The 22582-nt window shown below is 43.9% G+C and overlaps 1 protein-coding gene across 7 annotated transcripts in view; it reads right to left on the reverse strand.

Annotated features, from left to right (window-relative positions):
• Positions 1-22582, reverse strand: part of DGKI (diacylglycerol kinase iota) — a 240220-nt gene that overhangs the window by 24481 nt on the left and 193157 nt on the right. For 5 of the 7 annotated variants that reach the window (XM_083700075.1, XM_083700077.1, XM_083700074.1 and 2 more), the window contains 5 exons: positions 21915-21984; positions 20253-20293; positions 17097-17224; positions 14620-14745; positions 2020-2045 (listed from right to left, as the gene is read on the reverse strand). In XM_083700075.1, the coding sequence (XP_083556201.1) occupies positions 2020-2045; positions 14620-14745; positions 17097-17224; positions 20253-20293; positions 21915-21984 (391 nt within the window). The remainder of the gene's footprint in view (positions 1-2019; positions 2046-14619; positions 14746-17096; positions 17225-20252; positions 20294-21914; positions 21985-22582) is intronic. The other 2 variants (XM_083700078.1, XM_083700076.1) reach the window with 1 other exon arrangement.

A 22582-nucleotide genomic window follows, 5' to 3' on the forward strand; every position in this document is an offset into this window, starting at 1 on the left:
CCTTGGAGTACAGAGAGGCAGCAAAATGCTTTGCCCATCCAAGTCTGCGGCTTTGCTGGAGGGGACAGCTGGGGAAACACGTAGGACTGCTACAACCAGCCCCCTTTTGCCAAGTGAAGCCATCACTGCGGCATTGGGGCAAAGCCTAGGCAGAGCTAAGTTCCAAGGCGATTCCTCTCCTGGTGGATGACAGACAGTATTTACAAGCAGCGGAACTAAATGTTCTGACCCTGCTGCATCATAAAAGGCTCTCTCCTGTAACCATTCTTCTACCCTGTAATACATTTCTCAATCAGCTATTTCACTGTCATTAAACAGAAGCTTTTAATGTCCTTGGTATGATAGGTGAAGAGTGCTTGCGGCTTTGATTCTCCATTTCAAAGTAAGCTCATAAATGCTTTTATGGTTCTGGAGTGGTTAGGGATATTGATCAAACTGTAGAGCTGGTCCCCTGTCACAGAGGCACAGGTGGTAAATGGAACATGAGAGGAATTTGTGCAAAGGAGGGAAACAGGGAAGGCAGAAAGGAAAGGGAGATGGTAGGGGCAGATACTGGAGATTAAAGCCAAAAAAGATCCATAAGGAAGCACTTCATATGCTGCCTGACACTCAATTAATAGATAAAATGACAGAGTAATACGATAATGTAAAGAAAACCTATAAGCCCGGCTAATAAATCACTGCCCATTGACAAATAGCATGATACTGGTACCCAGGACAACCTATTAAAATGTAATGTTTCCTCTGAAGCAAGGGAATAAGAGGCAATGGAGTCAGGTTTTGGCAAGGATCAAATGCAACATAATAAACATATCACTCAGCCGTGGCCAAACGGGAGGGAATAGCGTGTGCTCTCTTGACATTGTGAAATGACTTTTCAAAGACTGGAAGGAAGAAGAACTTTATCTACTCAGAAACTGGGCCACAGCTCATCAAGAGCTTCTCCTATGCAAGACGCATTGAAATGAACACATTGCTACCCATCTTATTAGCGGACCTTGGGTTCAGTCTTGCAACAGGAGGAAACCATACAGAAAGCCCCAGTGTTGGCTAAAGCAGGGAGAAGAGCCCTTGGTCCTCCAGGTGTTGCTGACTCCAACTACCATCATCTCTGACCGTGCTGGCGGGGATGAGGATGAAGGAAGACAGGTCCCCCCACCCTTGTGTTAAAGGGTCCAAGACAGCAGGACGAAAACAAACATGGGAATCTTGGGAGTCTGCTGTTTGTTGGAACAGGCAGTCATGAGTTATTCAGGCCAATGAAGAATCTGAAGTATCTGAAGAAGTGTGCATGCACACGAAAGCTCATACCAATAACAAACTTAGTTGGTCTCTAAGGTGCTACTGGAAGGAATTTTTTTATTTTGTTTTGACTACGGCAGACCAACACGGCTACCTACATGTAATCAGGCCAATGGGTATGTCCTTGTTGTTCCATTCCAAAGACCCAAACATCCATCTTTATTTGCCCAGTATTTCAGTGAGAATGTGCTCAGAGGCAACCTGTTTTTTAATTCTAACTGCATGGGCTGTATCCACTGCTGCCATTCCATTTGCACCAGAGATGTGTGCATGCAGGAAAAAACTTACTGCTTTTTCCCTCTTGCTTGCAGCTCCCCATACACCCTCAAAATCTGCTCCAGAGAGGAGAGAATGAAGTCTCACTGTATGAGCAGAAAACTCAGGTAAAGTCCTGTGTCTTTTGCACCTGGTTCTGGTTTGTAGAGACACTGGGGATTTACTAAACAAACCAAATAGATCTTAGGCACCTGACGTATGCTCATCCCTCCCTTACAAGGCATTGTGCGGATTAGTGGAAATCACTTCTGAATATCCTAGGTAGACAAATGCCAAATATTATGCTCACCCAACTTTCCCCAATCAGACCGTGGGCTAGCTGTGGTGAAGAATCTAGATCATTTCTCATCCAATTAACCTGAGCAAAATTCATATTTATCAAGCTGGGTTTGCAATAGGACAATTAACAACAACATGCAAACAAATAAAATCGATTCTCACCTTGATCTTCTGAAGAAACCGGAGATCTGGAAGTAAACCAACAAAGACCCATCAGTCTTTTTTTGGTAAGATGAAAAGGCAACAAATAAAATTCAGTGCACTTTCAGGGATTTCTGCAGCAGCACTTGGTAAAGCAGAGTTCCGCTGATGCTAAATACTTCTACAGGTTGTGCTATGTTCATTTCCTAACAATTGCTGAAATTCAGATCCCGCTTCATTCCGTCTTTGCATCAGAATGAGCCTCACGAAGCATCCACCTAGTTCTGCGTCACTGTGATTTTGGAAAAAGGAGTACTTTATTATTATTATTTGAAAATATAAGGAGAAGAAAGAAGGGTGCCTCATAAACAGGTACAGCTGGAGGGATAAACTGCTGTCGTCTCTCTTCCCCTGGGTCTTCCCGCTGCCCCCCAATAATGAGCCTGGTTACTGCTCTCTAAGACCTGCCCTGAAATTTCTGCCTCCCCAAGGAACAAGCTATTGTCACCCATTATCTCAACCTAATGTGTGCAGTCAGTTTCTATCTCCAGCAGTCTCAAGTCAGAGAAAGAAAATAACAGGGGAAATTGCTTCGGAGGATCAGGTCAGAGGTGAATTGATAACCAAAGGTCCGTCAAAATCCAGCAGTGGCTCCACTGAGATTTCCTAGCCAAGGTGAATGCAGAGCGAATGTTCTGCGGCCAGATTTTCCAACACTTCACTTTTCTCTTCAAAGTAACTGCTGGTGTGCATCACAGACATGATCAGGGAGAAGAACGGTAGCTCAGTGGAAAAGGCAGGGGCAGGGCAGAGGTAAGGGAAGCGTTGCTTAGGTGCACTGCTGGGAGTACTGGATTGGCTCCAACAGTGTGCCCCTGTAACAAAGCTACACTGCCTTTCTCCAGCTAAGCAGCATTGATTATGCTGTCAGGTGGGCAACTCTGTGGCTCCTGCCCCATAATGCCAGTCATGCTCCGGGAGCACATGCTTTTCCTCCTAAAGGTCTCAGGGTCAGTCCTTGAAAAATCCAGTCTAAAAGCACCAGGAAGCAGGTGATGGGAAAGACCTCTACCTGAGGTAAAAAAGGAAAGGCAACTATGGGGTTGCAGTGCTCATCTCGCTTTCAGGCCAAGGGAGCCGGTGTTTGTCCGCAGACAGCTTTCCGGGTCATGTGGCCAGCATGACTAAACCGCTTCTGGAGCAATGGAACACCATGACAGAAACCAGAGTGCATGGAAACACCATTTACCTTCCCGCCACAGCAGTACCTATTTATCTACTTGCACTGGTGTGCTTTCGAACTGCTAGGTTGGCAGGAGCTGGGACAGAGCAACAGGAGCTCACCCCATTGCGGGGACCTTCCAATCGGCAAGCCCAAGAGGCTCAGTGGCTTAGACCACAGCGCCACCCGCGTCAGGTCTATCTAAGACCTGTGGTCATCAAGGTGTTACTGGGCTACAGCTCCAATCAGCCCAACAACATTGGGAGCGGTACAGATTCCTTACCCTGTTTTCTCAGTTTAATTCCCCTCCCATGAAGCTACTATTAGCTACCGTTTTCTGTGGGGAGGAATAGGTACCAAGTCAGCTGGAGACTTGTTTTTGTTAAAGCCCCACCTCTACCATTCCTTTAACTGTGTTCCCTGGGAGAAGCAGGCAAAGGGGGAAGCATGTTACACAAGTGCTTATGAGAACAACTTTTCCACCAGCCCCCTACAGTTTAGTGCCCCTTGTAGCCATTCAACGGCAGAAGGGACAGCTATCCAACGGCAATTGCAATTACCGGGATCCAGAACAGAACAGCATACAATAATCCATTTTGCAGCCATAACTGAGCATTTACTTTAGCATCCTTTTTGTCTCGCTAGCATTTCTATCACAGCAAGACAGGTAGAGGTAATTAGCTCTGCATCTGAAAAGACCAAAAGACGGGGGGGGGCGGGGAATCACCATGGCAAGTGCTGCTAAGAAAATTATAAAGTTTATACTCCTGCTATTATGGTATGCACCTGTTGGGACCAGGCCAAGGATAAGGCATAAGATGGATGCAAAACTACAGGGTAGGGAGGGAGAGAGAGAAGGTATTGACAGCTGGATCTCCAGGTGGGGGGGGTCACAAAAATGTGAGTTGGAAAATGGAAAAACTCAAACCTAAAATGGGGCAAGTGGTAAGATGGGGAATATGCAAGAGAAATGATTTTGAGGAGATATGGAAATTGTTTGTAGAATTTGTACTGTTGAAACGGAAAGGGGTCAAACGATCGCAAGAGGTGTTGAAATTTTGGCAGGTTGGATAGTTGCAATGGAGTGGTCTTGGGGTGGGATGCATATTTTTATTCTTATTTCATTTATTAATATTACTTTGTCAAAAAATTTTTTTGAAAAAATGGAGCAAGCAGGAGTCAGTAGAAAATGGTAGAAGGCTTGGCTCCTTTTCTTTGTTAACCCAGACCAGTCCAAAGACATGACTACCAGCTTCTTTCTAGGCTTGGTTTGCCATATTTTGAAGAGAGAGAAAAGAGGACACATTTGTCAACATCTGTTTTTAACTCTGGATCACTATGACGACTCTACCCATGGACATGTCCTGGACATATGGCAACCCTATCTGGGCCCAATGCAAGGTGCTGTCAAAAGCCAAAGTCAAGCATAGGTCAGCAATAGAAAGCACGTTGTCTGTGCAGAATGGACCTGGGGCTTTGTGCCTTCTTCCTAAACTGGCCCACTGACTGAAGGCCAACAGTGGCCAAGGGAGCTTAGCATTAAAGGAATACTCTGTGCCAGTCAGACTATTCCTGGTGTTTTCAGTCTGCTGGAGGCTTGTCGCTTGAGGAAGGTGGCAGTGTAGGCATGTCTTTGTGTGGGAAGGAAGGGATTTGCAACCTTGTGAGCTCAGTCTATGGGATTTGAGGTTTCATGGAAATTCAACCAGCCTCCTCCAGGCACAGTCTACAGAAATTCCGGCAACCGGGTGTATTATTCATAAAGACAAAGGCCTCCAGAGAAACGTCAAGCCGATGTAAAGCAGCTATTTTTACCAATAACCCTGCAACTGAAACCCTCTGCCACCCACAGCATCTGAAAGAAAAGCCTTTAAGAATCTAAAAGGCTGAACAACAATACTTTTATAGCACTGCCATGGAGTTTTATGGCCTTTCTCTTCTTTGCCACTCGAGTAATTCATTTTACACATACCCACTAACTCCTTCTGATAAGCACTTCTGCCAGTTAGCTGGCCAAGAAAAAAAGGGGGGGCTGAATGTTGTTTCTCTTTTAAAAACAAAACACCTCTCTCTCTCTCTCTGGTTCCAATGAACTCACTAGTTGTTCCTCTGCAATGGATAGAACATGAAAGCTATTTTTTAAAGGTTATATACACCCAGTCCATTAAAATGGTTTGAGAGAGGTTTCATCTCTAATGGTATGCAGTTCACACCCATTTTGTCTTCACATGCACATGTTCACTTAAACATGTATTTTAGGGTTTTGAAACAATAACCCCCCCCCAAAAAAAAAGCAGCAGTCCTTCTTTCAAACCATCTTCAGACGTTCAAAAACAAATAGCAGCAGAGCATCTGTCTCCAGCATAGGATAGGCTAATCTGTCAATTCTGGTTTCCCTAGTTCTTTCCCAGTTCTTCAGGATGCATTTATTTTTAATTTTTAAAAGGATCTCATCTGCCTCTGACAGTCCTGAGTCTTCCTAAACTGCCTCCACCCAGTATACCCAAAGGAGCGTCTCCACCCCCATCGTTCAGCCCAGACACTGAGGTGTCCAGCTCCAAGGGCCTTCTGTTGGTTCCCTCCCTGTGAGAAGCGAAGTTACAGGGGGGTTGGACTCGATGGCCCTTGTGGTCTCTTCCAACTCTATGATTCTAGGGAACCAGGCAGAGGGCCTTCTCGGTAGTGGTGCCCGCCTGTGAAACACCCTCCCATCAGATGTCAAGAAAATAAACAACTATCTGACTTTTAGAAGACATCTGAAGGCAGCCCTGTTTAGGGAAGTTTTTAATGTTTGATGTTTTGTTGTGTTTTTATTATGGAGCCACCCAGAATCATTGAGGAAACCCAGCCAGATGGGTGGGGTATAAATATTATTATTATTATTATTCGTCTTCTTAGAGCCCTGACCCTTGCCTTGTGGGTGGCACAGAACCACACAAATTGCTGACCCATATTCCTCAGGCTCCCTTGCTTCCTCTACACATTCCTCAGAGTCCTGCTGGTCTCTGATCTCTGGTCTCCCTCTCCCAGTTCCATTTTATTCTCACAGAAACTCTGTGAGGTACGCTAAGCTGAGAGACTGTGACTGGTCCAAGGTCACTGTTAAGTTGTGGTTGAACATATCAGACGACACAGCGAATCTTCAAACAGCTCTTGTTTATTCACAGGCCAGAATAGAACTGAACTGAAGGGTTCAGCCAGCCTGCTTATATAGAGCTCCACTAAAACGCAACAGTAACCATTTTCTGTAACTATCCAATCACTGAACGTCACTTTCAATCCCTTATTTGCATATGTGGACCTGAGTGAAAACTATCTACAGTATCCCCCTGCTGGCCCAGGGTGAGAACTTCAGTACATAACAATCACCCAGTATACATATAAACTATGTGTACTGTATGTATAGTACCTATAAAAGAGCCATATCCCACACTGTGCTATAGCAGTGTCTTCTATAACTATGGGATGCATCCAACTAAATTCAACTCATTGCAGATCTATTGAAAAATAAATGGACATGGCTAACTTAGGCTTGCTCATTCCAATGGGTTTACTCTGAGTAGAACTTGGTTGGCTGCATTTGCATTTCCACACAGTTATATACATATTGCCACAGGTTCCTGTGAACGTGATGATTACTTTAGGAAAGCAATAATATCGTATGTGTGTATTGGATATATAATCGTGCATAAAATATTGCACAAGAATAATTCATGTTTTAGCAGAACCAAGGGATAGGGGTGGGGAATCTTGCTTCTCATCAAATTTAAGGAGTGAGATGGGAATTAGAAAGAGATCTCTGTGGATCTATGAGTTTGAGAATCTCATTAAATTCCCATTCCTAGTCTCCATCTGCACATTCAACCATTCTTGTTAATAATCTGGTGCATTTTTTTAAAATCTCAGCATTGTACTAGTCCTGTTCAGCCTCCCAGCCCATGCTTTTCCCTGGCAGGCGGGCAGGGTTAGACTCATTGGCCCTGTCTCATTTGTCACATTCCTGGTGGCCTAACTCTGCCACCTTCCAGTGGATTGAGGGTGAACTTCTTTAGAGGGCAGATTTCCATGGTAGGGCAGGGTTCCTGCTCAATTTAGAATCCTGATTGCGTAACATCCAAAATCTTTAAAAGGATGGGTAGCAGTTCTGGTGGTACCTCCTCCCCTCTGCAGCTCGGGTTATATCCACCATTGGTTCAAGATTATTATTATTTTTGCCACTTCTGTCTGCTGCAAAGTTTCAGCCAAGTTCAGGAAGCGATTATACAAGCTGCTATCCTCAATGTTCTACTGCCACCTAGAGGGTTTCTCCTTTTTTAATGTATTTTTATTAAAGATTTTCTTGGTTTACAAAAGTATGTGCAATCTCAATCTCTCTCTCTCTCTCTCTCTCTCTCTCTCTCTCTCTCTCTCTCTCCCTTTCCCCTCCAAATAACATTTTTTACAGATCAGTTTCATTTCTTGAGACATTAGGAAGAAAAGGGGGAAAGAGGTGGAGAGGGGAAAGGTGAGTGGAGGTAGGGTTGGGTGATGATGTTTCTATTTTATTTAATATATGTGGGGTTTTGTGTCAGCGTCGCTTGTGCAGGTTCTCTGCTATTCACTTGTGTTCCTTTGGTGGTGAGAGAGGTTGGGGTTGGCCTAGGGTGTGGTTGTTTGTTTGTGACTGGCTGTGGTGATCTTTGTTTTCATGTGTGAGTTGGGTGGGTATTTTGGATCAGGTTAGCCATAATGATTTGTATGCTGTTGGTGGATTTTTGTCATTGTCTTGTTGGGCTGTGTATATGATAAAGGGGAGCCATACAGGGGTCAAGGCGTCTTCTTCTGTTTGTCCCCGTGTCAGTTTCAGTTTATTGGTTAATTTTTCTAGTAAGGCTGTTTCCCATACTATTTGGTACCATTGGTCCATGCTTACTCCTGACAGGTCTCTCCAGTCTCTGGCTATGATGCTTCTGGTTGCTGAAAGTAGGTGGGTTATGAGTTCTTTGTGGTGTAAATGGGCATTATTGTCTTGGAAGATGTTTAGTAGGGCCAATTCTGGGGTGTGGTGGGAGTGCCCCAAAATCCAACTATTCTGGACAACAGCCATATGAGAAATATGTAAAATAACTAAGCAAGTATTAGAGGGTTTCTCTTGAAACTTAACTAACCAACAGGAAAGGGGACGCAGAGATTGAAAAAAGAATCCAAGGCTGAGAAGTGAAAGAGTTAAGTGTGAACAAGTGGGTCCTGCAGCAAAATGTTGCAGCATGGAGAGCTCCTATTAAATATACTCCATTTCAGTCCCACTATCCCACCCCCCCACCCCAGTTTTCTGTCCCAGCAGTCAGTCAGGATTCTGTTTTGTTCTTCAAGCAAGCCTGCTTGTTTTTTTTTTCCTGTTCTGGAAGGTAGAACTTGAACCAATGACTTCAATTTACAAGAAAGCAGTTTCCGACTAAACATACGGAAAAACTTTCTGACAGTAAGAGCTGTTTGACAGTGGAACAGTCTCCCTCAGGAGGTTGTGGACTCTCCTTCCTTGGAGGTTTTTCAGCAGAGGTTGGATGGTCACCTGTCATGGATGCTTTAGCTGAGATTCTTGCATTGCAGAGGGTTGGACTAGAATAATAATAATGATAATAATAATAATTAATTTATACCCCGCCGTCCCTGGCCAGAGCCAGGCTCAGGGTGGCAAACACCAGTAAAATTACAGTAAAAACATAATAGGGGGGGACCCAATTTAAAATACAGGTTAAAATGCAATTTAAAATGCTGCCTCATTAGATCATTAGTAGCCCATAGATCAAAAGCTTAAGGGGAGGGAAACATAAGGGTCAGACTGAGTCCAAATCAAAGGCCAGGCGGAACAGCTCTGCCTCGCAGGCCCTGCAGAAAGATGTCAAGTCCCGCAGGGGCCTAGTCTCTTGTGACAGAGCATTCCACCAAGTCGGGGCCAGTACTGAAAAGGCCCTGGTCCTAGTTGAGACCAATCTAACCACCTTGTGACCTGGGACCTCCAAAATGTTGTCATTTGTGTACCTTAAGGCATACCAGGAGAGGTGGTACCGTAGGTATGTGGGTCCTAGAAGACCTTTGTGGGTCCCTTCCAACTCTTAGATTCTATGATCCAGATACTCAAGTATGGTTGTTGTTTCTTGATTTTGCTGATTTATTTTTTGTAACCTGCTTTGAGGTTTTTAAAAATGAAATGAAATTTATGAACTAAATAAACAAAAAAATAAAATAAAATTACTTACTTCAGCCTCCCTCAACACTGGGTCCCCAGATGGTGGACCCCCAACTCCCATCATCCCCAGTTGGGAATTATAGGCTGGGAGCAAAAGGTTACACTGACCCCACATATTACAGTATACAATCAAGCTGCAAAAACACTAATTAAGAGTTAGTAAATAGTAGGATTTATTGTTTAACTGAAAATAATACCATGTGCCTCCCATTAGAGACTTTAGCCACATTTTCCTAAGGTTAAAGGGCAAGAGCTAATGGGAAAAGCAGCTGGCCAGGAAAGGGGGGTGTAAATAAGTCTCTAATGGGAGGCACATGGTATTATTTTAGGTTAAACAATAAATCCTACTATTTACTAACTCTTAATAAATTATTATTTTAATTTCTCTATTGCTGCGTTGAATATTTCATTCCAGCTAAGCGTTAACCACAAGCAGGGTGCTACACCAAGGATGAGGAAAACCAGTTGACACTGACTGGCAGCAGTTTTCTGGAGTTTCAGATGGGGCAAATAGTCCTAGTCCGAAATGGAGATGTGGGTGGTGGTGGCTTGAATCTGGAATCTTCTGCATGCAAAGTAGATGCTATGCCCATCCCTGAGGTATCCTAGACCCAAGCCAGTTGTTTCTTTCAAAGCCAGAACTTTGAATTTTACCCCAGATCAGAGTTGTGAGAAGAACTCCACAGAGATCAGATTCCCATGGGCCTTTTTCCCTCTTCATTATTCAGACAGAAACTCATTGCACAAATGTTTATGACCCTGAAATTTGTTCACTCTTTTCCTTTATGTCTCTCTGACCATTTCACTTGAACAGAATAATAAACAGAAAAGGGGAAAGAAAGAAAGAAAGAAAGAAAGAAAGAAAGAAAGAAAGAAAGAAAGAAAGAAAGAAAGAAAGAAAAATATATACGAAAGCTTTTGAAGAAACCACCTATTCTTATCTGGTCAAGGCAACTACTCAGACCCGGATGGAGGGGAGAAAATAATTCACATTATGGTGAGGAATGGGAAAGGCATAATAGAATCATAGAATCATAGAGTTGGAAGAGACCACAAGGGCCATCGAGTCCAACCCCCTGGCAAGCAGAAAACACCATCAGAGCACTCCTGACATATGGTTGTCAAGCCTCTGCTTAAAGACCTCCAAAGAAGGAGACTCCACCACACTCCTTCATATGTCTATCCTTTCTGCCAACATCGAATTTGTATCCTAAAATGTATTCCAACATTTTTTAAAGTCTTATACTTCACTGTCAAAATGTTTTTGTTTTTTTGTTTGCCTTTGCTTTAGTCGCTGGCAATATTCGAAGAGCATTTAAAATCTAAATTGCAGCAAAATATTTTTGTGCCACGGCCAGTGATGTTCTTAGCCCAATCTGCTTGAAATCAGTCCCAAAGAAAGGTTAGGAGCTTATTTGTTCATTTCAGAGATGGAAGGAGGGAAGGGGAAAAGGAAAGGAATGGAGGTGGCGCTACTCAACAGCAAGCTTGTTTGGACGATGCCAGTTTGTAAGCTCCTGGCATGTGGGTGCATTTTGTGTGTCACTACCTGCCAGAGCAATTTGTCAGCAGGGCAAATTTCCTCCACGATGCGTCAGGTGCAGAGATGCTACAAAAACATAATTAAGAGTCTCTGCTTCCAAGATTCAGAGGAGGGGGAAAGAGCAATCTTGATTCCATTTCAGGGAATTTGAATTATATAAAAAACATTATTCACTGAGAATAGGAATGGGAGTGGATGGCAGCAATTCAATGTTTTATAGTATACTCTTTTTTCACCACCACATCTGGACAGCACCCAAAAATGTTCCTGTTCTCACCAGAAGCAGCTGTGTGCCGTCTACCCCTGACCTCAAAGACCAGGAGGGCGAGAGGGCCAAATGCAAGGGAAATGTCATTCTCATATGCAGACAGAATTTTGGTTTGGTGTTTCTGCCCAAGGACGATGGCAGAAAATGACAAGCAGCACAACATCAGTTGAAATTAGGCAAACTCAATTTGGTTGGAGGGGTCCTTCCCAGATGCAGGGCATATGGCTGCATCCCGATCCCATTCACACAACCAAACTGGCATGTCTCAAATTTAGATCGCAAGGAGCACACATGTGGCAAAGCTGTCATTGCTGTTGCTCAACATCAGCTGTTGCTGATAGTTTGCAATATATGTACAATACAATAAAACAGGCCCATGTTACTTGGGTATACTTAAGTTTTCCCTCATTCATCTGATGTTCCAATGATCACCCTTACAGACCCTCCAAATGTCCCTAATTTCCAGAGACGTCCCTGACTTAGAGAAGCTGTCCCAGTTTCCGATTTGATCCCAGAATGTCCCACTTTTCCCTAGGAAGTCCCTAATTTCATTGGAGAAATGTTGGAAGGTATGGAGTTATCCGACCCCTGGGCCATCTGAAGGCAATTCTGTTTTGGGAAGTTTTTTGGTGCGTTTAGTGTTTTATTATGTTATTATATATGTTAGAAGCTGCCCAGAGTGCTGGGCAACCCAATAATATGTGTGGCATATAAATAGTAAAATTATCATTATGGAATGGGATGTACTCATTTTCATCAGAAAAAAATTGGAGGATATGCTCTTACTTACTAATTATTGACACTTATAACCCACAAAAACAACACTGTGAGATAGGTTAGGCCGTGAGTTAGTGACTCAAGGTCACCCAGTGGAGATTTGAACTCTGGTCTCCCAGGTCCTGGTCCAACTCTCTAATTACTACACTGCCTCCTGTCTTCTCAATGGCAGCCAACTTTGGCAGTCATATGTTAAGTCCTTCACAGGCCAGGGCTTCCTGGCCAGGCTACTGCTGACACCTGTCAGAGCCACGCCCCCTGGTGGCAGATGCAGGAAATGCTGAGGGAACAAATGTGTGCGAATCCTGCCCCAGTCCTTACATATTTCAGTCCTCATTTACCACAGTTCTACATCACTATCAAGAGGAGAAGAAAGGATGCTTAAATCAGGATTGAGTTGCCAAGAGTCTTGCACACCTTCTATTTTGAAAAATCAAGTCAATTTCAGCAATCAGTTTGGACAAAAAAATGTATAAATTGTACACCAAATATAAATTAGAAAAACTCCCATGTGTCTCAAGATCAAGACATGCATCATGTAAATGTGGCCTTCACAAAAGTGAATTGCAAGTCTAACTCTTGGGAAAACAAAGTCTGACCGCATAGAAGAGAGGTAACATTATTTTCTTGTATATGTGAATAAACCACCAGTCTGTTCTAAAATTTGCCAAATAAAGCAATAAATTTAAAAGGTGCTGAAGAGGTAATCTGGTGCTGTGGTCAGATTCTAGACAGTCAGACTAGGGTCAGAGTTCAAATCCCCATGATCTTCTCACCCTAGCCAACTTCAAAGGGGTGTTCTGCCGATTTATTTTATTTATAAGCGATTTAAACAGTTTGCATGCTGCCGAAATGCAATCATCTCTACATGGTGTACAAGAAGCACAATGCAGAGAGGTGAATGCAGATGCCAATCTGGGCTCCCCGAAGGAAAGGTGGGGTGGAAATGAAATTGCACTAAAAGTTACAAATAAAAAATGTGCAGAAGTTGTGATGCAAGACAAACAGAAGGAAAGAGAGTGTTGTGCAATTGCCTTCATTCTATGTGCTTCCTTCTTCTGCCTCCATGTTATAATTCTGAACCAGGAGGGCAAGAATGTACATGGGCAAAAAAGGGGGGGGGGAATGCAAGTAAATTTGCGACTCTAGATTAATGTACCATCTTAAGAACCATCACTAGCTGTTCTTCACAGAGTGCACTCCTGTCTTTCTTGTCTGTTACAAAAACTGTCATGGATGAGCCCACAATTATTCAAGTTGCTCTGGAATGCTGCTAAGGGTCAGAGAATGGATTCTCTTTCTCTCCCCCCCCTCTTTTTGTCTTCCCTTCAGAGAAGCTTCACTTATGGCCAGCGAGAATTTGAAAGTGTTGCTGTTTAGATTTATAGCTCAGGCATTCCAGAGGCCCCCAGCCCAGGGTCTAGGAGTTGTGATGTGCTCTGCCCACGTGATCCAAGAAAGGTCAGGACAGCCTGGTGAGTGTTTCAAAAATAAATTTCCAAGGTACACAGAGAGTACCATAAAGACCTGACATGACCAATTCAAGTAGACCTAAAATACTTCTTGTGACAAGTGTGTGTGTGTATGCGCGCATACATATAGTTATGTACAGTGGTACTCTTAGTTTTCAAACAGAGTGCATTCCGGAAGTCCGTTCAACTTCCAAACCATTCAGAAACCAAGGTGCGGCTTCCAATTGGCTGCAAGAACTTCCAGCAGCCAATCGGAAGCCACGCCGGACATTCAGCGTCTGAGGCAAAGTTCGCAAACCGAAACAGCTACTTCCGAATTCCAAGTTGTTCATGAACTAAGCTGTTCAAAAACCAAGGTACAACTGCATGTGCATATGCATTCTCCCAAAGCTGTCCCATAAGGCAGAAAATAGAGGTTTTTCCTAAGGGTTTGTTCCCGAAGCCTTTATCCCAATTGAGTATAGCCGCAAAGCAGTGGAGGTTTAACACCAAAGTTTTCCTTCTCCTAGGTGGGATACCTTCCCAGATTGACGAGCCCCATCTGCCCCTCATTTCCCTCTGCAGAATGTACAGAAACAGCCTTCCTGACCATTGAACCCATTATTGGTCTCTTCCGCAAAGTCCCTAGCTCACTGAGGGTTGAAGACCCATCGGCTACCCTCGCCTGGTTTAGCCACCCAGTCAAACTGTTTCCTGGGATGTGGCCACTGTCACATGCTAGATCTGAGTGTGGGGTGGGGATCAAAGGGGTACATGTCCCCCACGAGAGGTACTGCCCCCTCACCTAACATGCCATACATACACCAATGGTCTGACTCAATATATAAAGCAGCTTCGTACATTCTCTTCTTCCTCGTTCAAATGTTGCAACATTCCCTAGACTTTGCGGTTCAGATATGCCCTGGCTTAGTTTGAATCAAGGGTGCACAAAGTAGATTTTAAAAAAATTTAAAAAAGATGAAAAAGTATGAGGCGGATTGAAAGAAAGCAGAGAATGCAGAGCACATCAGAACAGTGTATCGAAAACGCATTGTAAAAGAGCAGGTAAAATTGCCTTTGGTGGTGTGGTAGCAATGCAGCATCAAGCAGAGAAATGCAGAGGGCTCTTACTGCAGCATGTGCATCTTGCTGGCCTCCTTTTGTTTCTCAGGTACCTCGTAGTGAGGGGACATCTTCCCCAGGCCGCTGTCGCTCAGCATGCGCTTTCGAACAGCAGGATTCCACCGATCTGATATTCTGAGAAAAAGATTTCCAAATGGAAAACACCATTATTCTCAGATGGGAGTTTTTGCTTTATTTTTGGGTGGGGTGGGGAGCGGGGTGGGGGGTGGGGTAGTGCTGCTCGGTTCACCTTTTCAAAGGTGAACCTACTTAATTAGCACTTCAGGAACCCACACGCTAACTGAAACACGGCTAAATTCGTGCTTCTCCAAATGTTGAAGTTCTGTGCTCATGCCAAAAACAATGCATCGGGGGGGGGGGTGGAGGTGTAAAGTCATACCTCGTATTGTGTTTACTTCAGGTTGAGCATTTTCAGGTTGCGTCCCGTGGAGACCCGGAAGTACCGGAAAGGGTTACTTCTGGGTTTTGTCGCTCGCGCATGCGCAGATGCTCAAAATGACATCACACACATGTGCAGAAGTGGCGAATTGCGACCCGCGCACACACAGACGCGGGTTGCGTTCTGCTCAGGTTGCGAACGGGGCTCCAGAACAGATCCCATTCGCAACCAGAGGTACCAATGTATTAGTGCACACAAATCAGTAAACTGAAAGCAAAAATACATAAATTAGGGATTTTTTTCTAACAGGTGAAGTTGTAAGCCAGCCTTGGTATATTGGGGAAAATTTGCATGCTGACTTTTTAATGAACTGCTTTTAAGTTTGTTTTGTTTCGTTTTACAATTGAGCAGCAATTGCAAACTGCAGCAGACATGGGGCAAACAGAAGACGGGCTAAATGAGAGACTGAGAAAATTTCACTCCCACCTCTAAAGTGGGTGCATATTTTTCCCCACCCCTTCCCTGCTCTAGAAGACAGCTCAGGAGCTGGTCACTTCCAAAGGGAGAGGATGAGGGGATCACATGCTGAGACAGCAAAGTGAGGGTTTAATAAGCCAATTCTTCCCCTTTACTGGTTTGCAAGCTTCCTCTTTTCCTGTGTGCAATGTGGGCATTAGCAAATCATCCGTTGAAGGAACGGTATTTTATTTTTGGGGGGGGGGTGTGCGTGTGCAGCCTGATTGGCCTAGGAACCCGCCTGCCTTTTGCCTGCTTCACATTGTTCCATTCATTCAGCATTCCTGCAGTGGTGTGGATGGTGCCTGTTGCAGCATGAAGCATGGACAGGGAAGGAAAGAATGGGTGAAGAGATAATGAGGGAAATGAAGTGTTATTGGGTAGAGGACACCCTTCGGAGATCTGCCAGTACTTTGTGTTTGGGGTGACATGGAGGCATCCTTGAGGCCTGGCATGTGCACCTTAGATTATTGCTCAGCACCCTGGCAAGGAAGGTGTTTGTTTACTGCTCCACATCCTTTGCTGGAGAGCTCCAGTCTTTGGCTGGAACACGTGCCCAGGAAGGCTTGAGAGATGCTTCCCTACCAGAATGAGTTAAACCCTCACCTGCCTGTACTTCCTGAATTAGTTGAAGCTGGGTTAATTGGGCTGAAGTTGGTTTGCTGCTTCTCCAACTTGTTCTATTCTGAATAAATATAACTCTAATTCCAGTACTGTCTCTGAGGCTCCTTTGCAGGTGTGGGGGCAAACTGAAACTGACTGATTCATCCATATTACTATTCCCAGAAGATGATCACTCCATGCCTTGCTTCTCTGCAGAGTTGATTATTCACAACTCTTCTCATACTCTTGCATGTTTCCTTAACCATTATTTTCACCTGCCAATCTCATAAGGTTGCAAGAGGGCTCTTCTGCTGAACTCCTGATACTCCTGCCATCTGGATTGCCACTCATGGACTATTTCAGACACAACACTGATGAAATGCAATTAAGATTTGTTGTGAAAATCTAAAAGGCATTTCTTACAATGCACAACAATCTTCAGTTTAAAATAGATAAGACAGATGTTTCATTGTACCTTCTTCTTTTTTCTGAACTGTGACCATTTTTGGTGAAGAAACCTCTAAGCAAAATAAACAAATAAATTCCCAGGGTGCCTTTAGGAAAGTAGCGCCAATCAAACAGGTTCTAAATTCTTTGAAGCAGTTTGCATAAAACTAATGTTCCTTTATTTAGTTTAAGTCAGAGGAGCAAAAATTCAGATACCCAGAAGTCACTGGCAGTTAAAACCATCAGGACCAATAACTGGTATCTGGGTAACCTGAAGCAAACAGGATGCCTAATTCCCATGTAGGCTGAGTCCTTGCATCTCTCAAAGGAGCAAACATTAGTCACACATCTCTGGTTTGAAATTTAGCCTGTATGAACACTTTCTCCCTTTTTGTACTCTTCACAACGGTGAATGCATGAAACTGTCCTCTGGAGCAGCTCCCATTATACAAAGGAAAGATACGGTATGTACAGAGACTTCCAGATCCCACTTCATGCTGGGGGAAAAGAAGAAATTTACCCAGAGGCCTGCTCCACTACCAGATCAGGCATTCCTGGAGGCGTCCCTGCAGGCTGTGTTGCCACCATTTCTGGGTCCAGAATAAAAATCTCGTCCTGCGAAATTTCAGTCACGAAGTGCAAATGTTCCTGCAGCAACAGCGCGAGAGTGAATGATTAGTCCATAGTTTGTGCACAATGAACTAAATGGAACTCAATTTCTAGACATAAAGAAAATGTCCGCCATGATTAGCAGGTCATGGCCATTGTATGGAAAGGAACTGAAAATCCTTCCCATACAAAAGCTTTCCTTGTAGACAGAAAAAAACTTATTCATGCAATGCATAATTAAATGACGGCACTTGTTCCCATAGGAGACAGTGATGGCCACCAATACTTTAAAACAGGATTAGACAAATCAATGGAGGAAAAGTCCTATTGATCAGCTATGTTGGCTACACTCTGACATCATGATCAGGGGAAGTAATGCTTTTGGATGCAAGTTGCTGGAAACTGCAGGAATGAGAGAGTGCTCTTGTGGTTGGGTGCTATGACTGGACACTGTGAAAACAGGATGTTGGACCTGATGGGCCATTTGCCTGATCCAGCAGGCTCTTCTTATGTCCTTAGATAACCAAGCATGTGTGTCCAAACACCACACAAAGAAGTCCATTAAGGGGACGGCACCAGAAATGTCTTTCATTTCCCAACACACCATATAATGCAAAAACAAACAACAAAACCCACCCCTGGGTCTTGTGCATGGTGAATGGCTGGCCTTAAGGAGGAGTCAATATGCACAGAGATTTCAACTGACCACCACAAGCTGGGTGCTTTTATGGAAAGACTTGAACCAATGGCTTGAAGTTACAAGAAAGGAGATTCCAACGAAGCATCAGGAAAAAAACTTTCTGACAGTAAGAGCTGTTTGACATTGGAATAGTCTCCCTCGGGAGGTTGTGGACTCTCCTTCCTTGGAGGTTTTTAAGCAGAGATGGTCACCTGTCATAAATGCTTTAGCTGAGATTCCTGAATGACTGTTGGGGTTCCTCTCAACTCTCTACAGTTCTATGATTCCTTGACTCTTGCAAACAGTGGAGAGTGTGTTGGAACTGGGCCATTGGTACATAGTGTTAGACTCACTGGGTGGCTATAAGTCACCATCTTAGAGGTGGCAGCTGCCCATTGGGACTGGCTGGGCAGAAAGCAGGGAGACCAAAATCAGGTGAAGTCAGCACTAATGTCAGGCAGAGCCAACTAATTCTAGTTTTGTCTCCATCCTGCTCCCTGGGTGTTCACACTGTGACTAAGGAGGAGGAAGATGATAGGCAGTGCTACTGCCAGGATTGCATTGCAGGATTGCATTGCAGGATTGTAAGAAGACAGGCTGGTTGAGTCTGGCTGAGCAGAGGCTGAGGTTAGTGGGGCAGTGCCCCATTTGCTCCTTCTCCCAGTTTCAATTCCCACCTATAAAATGAGGCAGGCAACCATAAAATATTGTTATGGGGATGATAGCCTGCTAAGGCTATGCACACTGATTGGGGAATAGGTTCTGTTGAATTCAATGGGATTTATTCCCAAGTATACACACATCACGGACATGGGTGGCACTGTGGTCTAAACCACTGAGCCTCTGGGGCTTGCCGATTGGAAGGTCGGCGGTTAAAATCCCCACAACAGTGTGAGCTCTCGTTGCTCAGTCCCAGCTCCTGCCAACCTAGCAGTTTGAAAACACACCAAAAGGTGCAAGTAGATAAATAGGTATTGTGCCAGTGGGAAGGTAAACAGCGTTTCAGTACGCTGTTCTGGTTTCGCCACATGACCCAGAAAAACTGTCTGTGGACAAACGTAGGTTCACTCGGCCAGTAAAGCTAGATGAGCACCACAGCCACAGTTGTTCATGACGGGACTTAACGGTCAAGGGTCCACACATTCTATAGGACTGCAGCAGAAATATATACAGTAGATGGGATGCTGGAATGGATGGACCATTGGTCTGATGCAACAGGGCTCTGCTTATAGTCCCAGAAAGCATCAAGCACACCTTTAGTTAGTTTGTTGCAGCTGCACAGCCAATAAATGTTGTTTTGTTTTTTTAAAAAGGAAGTCTAAACAGAATTACTACTACTGTTTGCGAAACTTCCAGCAAGTGCTCAACACGCACACAGAGTGCTACATTTCTGACAAATATCGGTACCATTAGTTTGATGTGCTTTTAAAGCATGGAGATGTATTTTGTACTGGCTTGTAACATTATCATAATTTCCAGAGTTATCTTATCTCCCATGCAGTGGATTAGGATTTCAGGCAGACTGTAAACAGCAAAAGGAGATAAACGCGGAGATTTACTTTTTAAAATGCAGCTGTCCCGAGCACAGAAAGATAAGCAAGAAAGGAGACGAAAGTTGTGCTATTAGACATCAAACTGGGTTTGAGCCAAGAAGACAGAGCAGATCCTTTTTGCCTCTAAATGTTCTTTTGACTTTGGCTGTCTTCTGCCAGTGCACACAGGGTGTTTTATTTAATTCATACTCTACTGAATGCAAGAGTCTCCGATATTTTTGAATTTGAGGTTCCAACATTTAAACCACGGGCTCAAGTTTTCTCTGAGATTTGGAGTCCTGAGTTGCAAAAAAAATTGTGACCTGATTTGCATGCAGCACATCCTAGAATTTTAATTGAGCGTTGCTTAGAATCATAGAATTGTAGAGTTGGAAGAGACCCCACGGTTCATCTAGTCCAACCCCTGAAGTGAAGGAATCACAGCTAAAGTGTCCCTGACAGATGGACATCCAACCTCTGTTTAAAAACTTCCAGAGTAGGAGAGTCCATCTCCTTCTGAGGTCATGGAACATCACAGATCAATCGTATCCTATAGATGGACACTTGATCATCTGCCCCAATTCTGCAACTGATAAACAATTAGATATAACAAGATGTTGCTATTTGGTTATTGTCCTGTTATCTGGAGTATAATGGTAAATCCAATCCTGTACCTTCTGACATAATCTTTTAAAGCAGTTTCTTTGCCAACCTAGTGCCTTCCAGATGTTTCAGACTCCAGATGTTTTTGACTGGGCTGGCTGGGAATAGTGGGGGTACAAAATACAATCAGAGCACTACGCTGTCAAGGATTGCTTTAAGGGGAATGAAAGGAAGAAACGGTGCTGTGGTGTACCTGAGATCTGTCGATGCGGTAAAAGCGATCGGCCGAAGTTGCTGGAAATAAGAAGGAAATAACTACATTAAAGAAAAGGTCTGGAGGAAAAATGTTCTTAAAGCTTGCTATTTCTTCTTCTTCTAAAAGTTCAGCAAAAATCTCAGCAGTAATAACTCTTACATACCAAAACAACAACAACCCACCACCCAACAATTCTATTTTGATGCTTCAACCATGCTATTCATTTATTTTATTTATTAAATTTATGCAACACCCTTCATCCGAAGGTGTACAGTATAAAGTGTTTGCAAAGTACATGTGCACATAAAGCTCGCAGAGACCCTGGGGTGTTTGCTCTTGCAGCATTTTAATCATACAGCCTATAATAAGCATGAATAGGATTACCCTGTAACATGTGACCATGTGTTGTTTGTGTGTGTGATTTAAGACATTTGATGGACAGCTGGCATTTTAGCAATCATGTGTAGAATGCACCTGCATTTCAGTTACGCATTTTATTTAGAAACTTTGTAAGATCAGCATGGGAAATAAATAAGTAGACAAATAAGGCAAGAAAATAGCAATGCAACACTCTTGTTTGATAATAACACATTTCCAAAATGGCAGAATTTCCCCGGGGGCTCTCCCTTGTCTCTTCTGGGGGAGGGGGGAGATGTATTACCAAGTGACATTTCAGATAGCAGGTGCTACCGGACACCAGCCGTACTCTCCGTAATTAACATTACACACATCATCAACAACAACTGATTGTTTTGATGGTGGATGATAATGGAATACACACATGTATTGATTTACCTTTACCTTAGATTCAAAATTCATTTTAAGGACAGCTAGAAAAGCTTCAATTATCAGAGGCTGCTCTAGGGGAATGTGACTGGTGTGGTCGCACTGGGTTCAGAGCTTCTGGGGAGCTGGAGCAGGATCTACCACTATTGCTGTAATTATTTATTCATTCATACATACATACATACATACATACCCCGCCCATCTGGCTGGTTTTCCCCAGCTACTCTGGGCTGCTCCCAACAGATAAATAAATAAATAAATAAATAAATAAATAAATAAATAAATAAAGTGATAAAACATCAAACATTAAAAACTTCCCTAAACAGGGCTACCTTCAGATGTCTTCTAAAAGTCAGATAGTTGTTTGTTTCCTTGATGGGAGGGCGTTCCACAGGGTGGGTGCCACTACCGAGAAGGCCCTTTGCCTGGTTCCCTGTAACTTCACTTCTCGCAGTGAGGGAACCACCCGAAGGCCCTCAGTGCTGGACCTCAGTGTCTGGGCTGAACGGAATGGGAGACAAGAGGCAGGGGGCACTGGATTTTGGCGCCACACAGGGTGCCACTGAAATTTGAGACACCAAGGTCCGCCACTGCAGTTACCCCTGTCAAAACTCTTCAATGTGTGTGTCTAAGTAGATTCCTCAGACTGTGTATACACAATACCAGTAAAGCACATTCATTCCCTCAAAGAATTCTGGGCACTGTAGTTTGTTAAGGCTTGCTGGAAATTGTAAGTCTGTGAGGGGTAAACTACAGCGTCCAGATTTCTTTTGAGAGAAAGAATGTGTTTGGAATGTGCTTTAAAGGTTTAGTGTATAAACGGCCTACATCCTCTTTGCTTCAAGGATGAATGAAACCATCTTCTGCACTTACCATCTAGGAAGCACCATCTAGGAGAAAGCCTTTGAACCGACAATGCTCTTGGGAAAGAGGTTTCCTGGTCCTGGGTAGAACAAGAGGAGGAGGGAGGGAAAAAATAAGAAATAAGAAGGAGGAGGAGTAGTTGTTCTTCATATTTGGCCATCACTGCAAAGGACAACTTATAGGCAAAACAGAAAGGCCCCAAGAAGCTCAGAGACAAAGACAGACATTGTGGGGGCAATGGTGATAAGAGAAGAAGAGTTTGGATTTGATATCCCGCTTTATCTCTACCCGAAGGAGTCTCAAAGCGGCTAACATTCTCCTTTCCCTTCCTCCCCCACAACAAACACTCTGTGAGGTGAGTGGGGCTGAGAGACTTCAGAGAAGTGTGACTGGACCAAGGTCAACCAGCAGCTGCATGTGGAGGAGCGGAGACGCGAACCCGGTTCACCCGATTACGTCTACCGCTCTTAACCACTACACCACACTGGCTCCCAGTGTGGAGGGGATTGAGGGTTGTGGAGAAATGTCAGTATGTGTGCTTTAAGGATTCAGAAGATAATTCACAGGCCACACAGAAGGAGGGACTCGAAGCAAGGGAGAGAGATGGCGCCACAAACATGTTCAGGCAATTAGTTAATTAAATACAGTACTAGATCTGAAAGGCAATTTGCTCCCTA

The sequence above is a fragment of the Podarcis gaigeae genome (assembly GCF_964106915.1).
Source record: "Podarcis gaigeae genome assembly, chromosome: 10".
Lineage (NCBI taxonomy): Eukaryota > Metazoa > Chordata > Lepidosauria > Squamata > Lacertidae > Podarcis > Podarcis gaigeae.